A 7,871-nucleotide genomic window follows, 5' to 3' on the forward strand; every position below is an offset into this window, starting at 1 on the left:
TATAAACATGCATTATACTGCAAGAACACAGCTCAATGTTTATTATAAACATGCATTCTTGCATTATACTGCAAGAACACAGCTCAATGTTTATTATAAACATGCATTCTTGCATTATACTGCAAGAACACAGCTCAGTGTTTATTATAAACATGCATTCTTGCATTATACTGCAAGAACACAGCTCAGTGTTTATTATAAACATGCATTCTTGCATTATACTGCACAGCTCAATGTTTATTATAAACATGCACATAGTAAAATATTTTCAATCTCTTGTGATGAAGTTAAATATTTTCAAAGTGTTACAAGATAACAGTTACAGTTACAAAGTGTTACAAGATATAAAGCAACTTCTAACTGAAGTAGAAGTTGATTAACATCAAAACATATCCCAGTTATTTAGCATGGAGTGGCAATTTTTATTGTAAATAAAGTAAAATCAATGTGTGTTTCTGATTTGAAATTTAGAAAACGAGCTGTTTCCCAAGTTAATTTCAATGTCACTGTTGTTTCTTACATCCAAATTAATAGTTTTTTTCACGTAATAAATTTTCATAACATTATTACTTGGATAAAGTTTTACTAATACAAATCAGGGACAGCCTTTGTTGTTTTCATAACTAATGAATATCACGCACGACATTAACAATGATTATTTCTAGTCCGATAACACCAAGACACTTTTAAAATAATCAACTAGCAAGCTGTATAAATAAATGACCCGATTGAACATCCACATAAAACAGTATACCTGAAGTACAATCTCAGTACTGGTAACAATATAATGAGGGAGCACATATAAAGGGATTAGGCCTAATTTGTTTTAAGCAAGTTCTATTTGTTTTACTAATCCAATTTCTTTTTTTTAGTTCATTAATATAGTTATCGGACATTTTAAGTGTTAACATCTATGCCAAGAAATGTAATTAATTACAGTTCGAGTAATTTGTCATATAGTGGAGGAATCGGGCATGTTTTTTACCTTAGACAGATCATCAGGCACGTCTTTTACCACAGAGTAATTTGTCATATAGTGGAGGAATCGGGCACGTTTTTCACCTTGGAGAGATCATCAGGCACGTCTTTTTACCACAGAGTAATTTGTATATAGTGGAGGAATCGGGCATGTTTTCACCTTGGAGAGATCATCAGGCACGTCTTTTGCTTCGAGTAATTTGTCATATAGTGGAGGAATCGGGCATGTTTTTCACCTTGGAGAGATCATCAGGCACGTCTTTTGCCACAGAGTAATTTGTCATATAGTGGAGGAATCGGGCATGTTTTTCACCTTGGATAGATCATCAGGCACGTCTTTTGCCACAGAGTCAAATATCACTTGTTAGAGAGTGGGCTAAATTATCTCGTTTGCCAACTTGAAGACACTTTGACTTCTAATAAAACAATTTTATTTCCTACTGTTTTGAGAATCTTTCAAAGATTCTCCACTCCAAACATACATGTATAAATCTTACTCAATTCTTTGTGCTTTAAATACTCACTCTTTGTATAATATAATCCAAACAGATAAGGTGTTAGAGTTTATTGTTGACTTCTTCAGTCAAACAAAATATCTTGGGTTTGAATCAGTCCTTAGTAGAATGTTATTAATTGGTTTTAAAACATATAATTTAGAAGAATGACACTGATCAGTCATGTCAATTTATAACAAGCTTATAGAAAACATTGAACAATAAAGATTTTATGAATATTTGTCATCTGTATCTGAAATGGTACTATTAGCTGATTCATTCATGCTGTACGGTAATAACATCTTGAAAGTAAACATGGAGTCCGAAGTCATTTTACATGTCATACAAGTTGCAGAACAAAACTATGCATGGCTCTGTCTAATATTAAACACTTTTACTCAGTACTCAAAATATCACTTTATTAAATAATATTGAACAGAAAGATGCTAATAACTAAATATGCTCAGTTTATGAAGATAATTTTTTTGTGAAAAACACCGATTTTTTAAATACATAATTATCTTGTTTAATAAACACACAGAATAATGTTTTAAGTGAGCCAAATTACAAATAAAACAAAGCAACAGTCGTTACAATCTCTCTATTGAGTTTAGAAAATTTTCTTTTATACATATTTTTAAAGAAGTAAAAGAGTTAAGTCAAACAAAAACAAACAGTATTGAAGATAATTATGTACACTTACTATAATATGAAAACAACTATACAAAACCGTGATCTTCTCTCAATGTTGTAGTCAGTTAATATCGATACCAGCCTGTAAAAAAAAAAACACACAGTCAGTTAATATCGATACCAGCCTGGAAAAAAAAACACACAGTCAGTTAATATCGATACCAGCCTGGAAAAAAAACACGTAGTCAGTTAATATCGATACCAGCCTGGAAAAAAAAACACACACAGTCAATTAATATTGATACCAGCCTGGAAAAAAAAACACACAGTCAGTTAATATCGATACCAGCCTGGAAAAAACACCTTGTCTAACAACCATATTGTGTCCAATATAAAACAAATCACACCTTGTCTAGCAACCATACTGTGTCTAATATAAAACAAATCACACCTTGTCTAGCAATCATACTGTGTCTAATATAAAACAAACCACACCTTGTCTAGTGATCATACTGTGTCTAATATAAAACAAACCACACCTTGTCTAGTGACCATACTGTACACTTACTTGCTGCATTCCCCATGTCAGGTAGTCAGGTTTGGTAGCTGCAAGATATTCATCAATTAATTGCTGGACTACTTCCCTGGAAGAATCCAGTTCATCCAGGTTATCCTGAAAGATCGCCTCCTTACGAAACTGTTCCAAGAAAGCTTCACGTTTCCGAAGTTTGTCATACTGGCGTAATGTACGATCGAAGAGCTATCCAAAGAAGAAGAGTCAAGCTATAGCAATAGTCATGAACAATTTTTAAGTTGGTAAATACACCTGCCCGAGATATACTTACAATATTAGGAATATCTCAATACAAAATAAGAAATATGTTTGGAAGAAAGGCTACACTTTCTTTTCATTCAACTATTTTTAAATACACCAATAGTAATTAGAAACATTTCAATAGAAATCAAAGTTATAACATGACATAAAATACACCAATAGTAATTAGAAACATTTCAATAGAAATCAAAGTTATAACATGACAAAATACACCAATAGTAATTAGAAACATTTCAATAGAAATCAAAGTTATAACATGACAAAATACACCAATAGTAATTAGAAACATTTCAATAGAAATCAAAGTTATAACATGAAATACGGTAAAGTGTTAATATAAACTTTAACATGACATACGGTAAAGTGTTAATATAAACTTTAACATGACATACGGTAAAGTGTTAATATAAACTTTACAAATTATGTAATAATGCACCCATTATTGAATTTCTGGATGACTACAAAATATTTTTTGAAGCAAGATACTTCATATATCACATTATAGCTTCAATATCACAAAACCATTAAAATTCTGAGGTAGCTCTAAGTTAGTTAACATAACATGGTTAACTACTCAACTAAAGTTTTAAAAACTTCTCTAATTAGTGGATTTCACGATTAGTTCCACCAGAAGAAAGCTAAGCCTTTTCTTACTGTCAGATTACCAATTTTTATTGAAATATCTTCATAAATAAAAAATTACCTTTAAATGTTTGGAGAAAAAACAACACATATAATAATAATGATGATTTGTGAAGAAAAACAACTTAATAGATTCAGTGAATATAATCAAACACCTTTACACAGATGTCAGTATCTACTAAAACACATTAGAATTTACAATACTGTGATAACCTAAAACAAACCTTTACACAGATGTCAGTATCTATTAAAACACATTAGAACTTACAATACTGTGACAACCTCAAAAACACCTTTACACAGATGCCAGTATCTATTAAAACACATTAGAACTTACAATACTGTGACAACCTCAAAAACACCTTTACACAGATGCCAGTATCTATTAAAACACATTAGAACTTACAATACTGTGATAACCTCAAACAAACTTTTACACAGATGCCAGTATCTATTAAAACACATTAGAACTTACAATACTGTGATAACCTCAAACAAACTTTTACACAGATGCCAGTATCTACTAAAACACATTAGAACTTACAATACTGTGATAACCTCAAACAAACCTTTACACAGATGCCAGTATCTATTAAAACACATTAGAACTTACAATACTGTGATAACCTCAAACAAACCTTTACACAGATGTCAGTATCTACTAAAACACATTAGAATTTACAATACTGTGATAACCTCAAAAACACCTTTACACAGATGTCAGTATCTACTAAAACACATTAGAATTTACAATACTGTGACAACCTCAAAAACAACCTTTACACAGATGTCAGTATCTACTAAAACACATTAGAACTTACAATACTGTGACAACCTCAAACAAACCTTTACACAGATGTCAGTATCTATTAAAACACATTAGAACTTACAATACTGTGATAACCTCAAACAAACCTTTACACAGATGCCAGTATCTATTAAAACACATTAGAACTTACAATACTGTGATAACCTCAAACAAACCTTTACACAGATGCCAGTATCTATTAAAACACATTAGAACTTACAATACTGTGATAACATCAAACAAACCTTTACACAGATGTCAGTATCTATTAAAACACATTACACAGATGTCAGTATCTACAAAACACATTATTATAAAATAAATTAAAGTATCCTTTTATTAGAGATAAATTCAGAGCTTTAGTTAACAATACTGTAAAAACAATACTACAGGGGCACAGAAAGAAGCACAGTAATTTATTTTAAGTTTAACCTGATACAACAGGAAGTACACTCTTACATAGTGTACAATACCAAGATCAGACTTGTATATTGAAATAATCTTTCTAAGATAAGATGATGATTACATATAACAATCAAGATAACAGTTTTCTATCTAAATAAATAAAAACACTCATCTATCCACTAATTAGGTTGTACAATTTGTTCCCATAGTTACTGAGGGAATGCTTGTGTGTTAGGCAGGTTCAATAAAGACACACTAGGTTTCACGTGGCAAACTGCACGACACCTAGTGTGTTATTAATAAGAATGAAAACTTTAGGTTTTTCAATCATCCATATAGTCGCTCCCGTTAATCAAAACTCTCCAATTTGTTTGTATGGTAGGTTCCCCAGATCTCCTTACCTTACGTACCAAAGTTCAAAGAAATCACTTTAACCGTATCATTTTCCCAAAAGGCCAAACTTAGCCTGAAATTAGTTTTATTCTTCTTCTTCTCCTTCTTTGTACCAGTGAAAAAAAAAAAAACACTTCCCCTGAGTCGATTTCTTTTTAATTTGTTACATATCTGGTGTATATGTTCCCCTTATGGGAAAAAATAATCATAAATCATGTTAAATCTTGTAAATATTTGAGCTTGCCTGGAGAAAAATTGGCCAACTCGATCATGCTGAAATTTCTATCACATATTAGGGTATTCTTAAAAGTGGACCATTTTTAATTTTATAAAAATTGGACACGAAATCCAGAAATTATGAGCCTAAAACCATCATTGTGTAAACATTTTCACACAGTTTTTGCGTACTACTTTGCATCACACTTTAAACTAATAAAAACGCTTCCTGGTACGTGCCTGCCTTCGTTTCTGGCATATTTTATAATATCACCTTATCTACTATATAAAACATGATATCTATTGAAAAACAACTTGACTGAAAAAAATGTGGACAAAATAAACCAACTGAAAGATATGAACTCAAAATTATTGAAGAAACCCACATTTTTAATAGGTGCTTGATGTTAATTATTCCAAACTATATCTGAATATCAAACTTATGTCTTTTATGGTTATTTTTATCTAATGTACAACAAAAAAAGAGTGATGTCTAAACAAAAACAGCACAAGTGTAATAATAATAATAATAATAAAAAATAAATAAATATATATTTGCTACAGAAAGATGTGAAGTCAAAGTTTGCAGCCAAAATGGGAAAATATTGATGATTAAAATTTTATGCAAGCTACTGAAAAAACCCTCACGTGTTGGGCAGGTTGAATAATTTGTTCCCATAGCTACTGAAAAAACCCTCACGTGTTGGGCAGGTTGAATAATTTGTTCCCATAGCTACTGAAAAAACCCTCACGTGTTGGGCTGGTTGAATAATTTGTTCCCATAGCTACTGAAAAAACCCTCACGTGTTGGGCAGGTTGAATAATTTGTTTCCATAGCTACTGAGAAAACCCTCACATGTTGGGCAGGTTGAATAATTTGTTTCCATAGTTACTGAGAAAACCCTCACATGTTGGGCAGGTTGAATAATTTGTTTCCATAGCTACTGAGAAAACCCTCATGTGTTGGGCAGGTTGAATAATTTGTTTCCATAGCTACTGAGAAAACCCTCATGTGTTGGGCAGGTTGAACAATTTGTCCTCGTACTTACCGAGGAAATGCTTGTATGGTTGGCTAGCATTAAGCCGCTCACTCTGTGTGCTGTTTGGATGTATGGAGATTTACGAGACAGGGCTACTTGAATACTGGCAGGTCCCCACGGGATGAACTGGGCCAGTTTCCTCTCTCTTATTCGTTGTAAACTTTTGTGTACCTGTGATAAAGAAAAAATTTAAAAACTCTTAAATAAAAGATACACAGCTACCAAAAGGATAAAATTATGTACTAAGCTTGAATATAAAACTCTACATGATAGCGATTAACCCTATCACCCCAGGTACCCTTTTCTGTGCATGACACAAGGTTTTATTTTTATTACACTACTTTTCGTTTATGTTATACCAATTACAATAGCATAAAATCTTAGCTAATAATCCATATTTTAATAGTACACAAGTTTTAAGTTCTTAATTATACAAGGAAATATTTTAAAAAGTCCTGAATTTCCACTAGTGTGACCCACGTGACACATTTTGTCTTAGCATGCCTTCATCCCTATTTTATCCATCACCCTTCAAAAATGTACAAAATGAAACGTAAATTACTCTCTATAAAATTGTTATTGCTCAGTCAAACCATAAATTTTATGGCCTTCAATTTTGTTTGGTTACAGAGCTATCGATTAAAAAATTAGACCCCTCCTGCCACACCCTCTCTTTCACAATTCGTTGATAGTTATCTCTTACGTTTCATTATATATCACCTGTAACCAATAGAAAGTCAAGGTTTTCATCTATCAAATGATGTATTGTATAACATTGTGTTCTGAACAGAATATCATCGATTTCACTCACAGTGCAAGATTCGTTGGATGAATTTGTAACGACTCTTGTCGCATAATTAGAAAGCCAGGAAATTTTGAGAGGTAAGTGAATTTGTCTACTTTTTGCATATTATTAGTCTATATTCTTCGGTGCATTATTTAATTAAATAAAAATTGTTAAGTGCTTTACTATAATTACTATAAAAATCAGGCTTAACTCTCCTCGACATATATATTTATTATTATAAAAGTAACTAAAATCTAAAATTATGGATCTGTTTAAGTTATTTAAGACTAAATTAGGTAAAATAAGTAATAATAATATAATTAAAATTGTTCATGAGGCATGCACGCGAGCAGTTCGTGGGTAATGTAATTCAATAGCGTAACGCGAGCTGCACGTTCCCGGAGTGATTTACAACTTATAATGGCACGGATAGTAGTTAGACACAGTTCAAAGGGCAATAAAACAATAAAATTTAATTATAAACAGATGTATAATGTTACTAACTTAGAGCTACTAAGGATAAACGAATGTAGTTTCATGTTACAAATTGAAGGCATTGTAGAAAGAAAAAAGGGTTCATTTAAATTTTTTTTTGGTGGTTACGAAGTCCGTCAAATTCACCGATCCTGTTTTGAGATAG

General features: G+C 31.7%; 1 protein-coding gene across 1 annotated transcript in view; it reads right to left on the bottom strand.

Annotated features, from left to right (window-relative positions):
• Positions 1-1,802: 1,802 nt before the first annotated feature.
• Positions 1,803-7,871, bottom strand: part of LOC106473866 (tubulin gamma-1 chain-like) — a 24,176-nt gene continuing 18,107 nt past the window's right edge. The window contains exons 6-8 of the mRNA XM_022402263.1: positions 6,454-6,615; positions 2,674-2,865; positions 1,803-2,247 (exon numbers count right to left, since the gene is read on the bottom strand). Coding sequence (XP_022257971.1) covers positions 2,227-2,247; positions 2,674-2,865; positions 6,454-6,615 — 375 coding nt within the window. The 3' untranslated portion in view covers positions 1,803-2,226. The remainder of the gene's footprint in view (positions 2,248-2,673; positions 2,866-6,453; positions 6,616-7,871) is intronic.

Source organism: Limulus polyphemus, unplaced genomic scaffold (genome assembly GCF_000517525.1).
Source record: "Limulus polyphemus unplaced genomic scaffold, Limulus_polyphemus-2.1.2 Scaffold6578, whole genome shotgun sequence".
In the NCBI taxonomy this organism is placed as follows: Eukaryota; Metazoa; Arthropoda; class Merostomata; order Xiphosura; family Limulidae; genus Limulus; species Limulus polyphemus.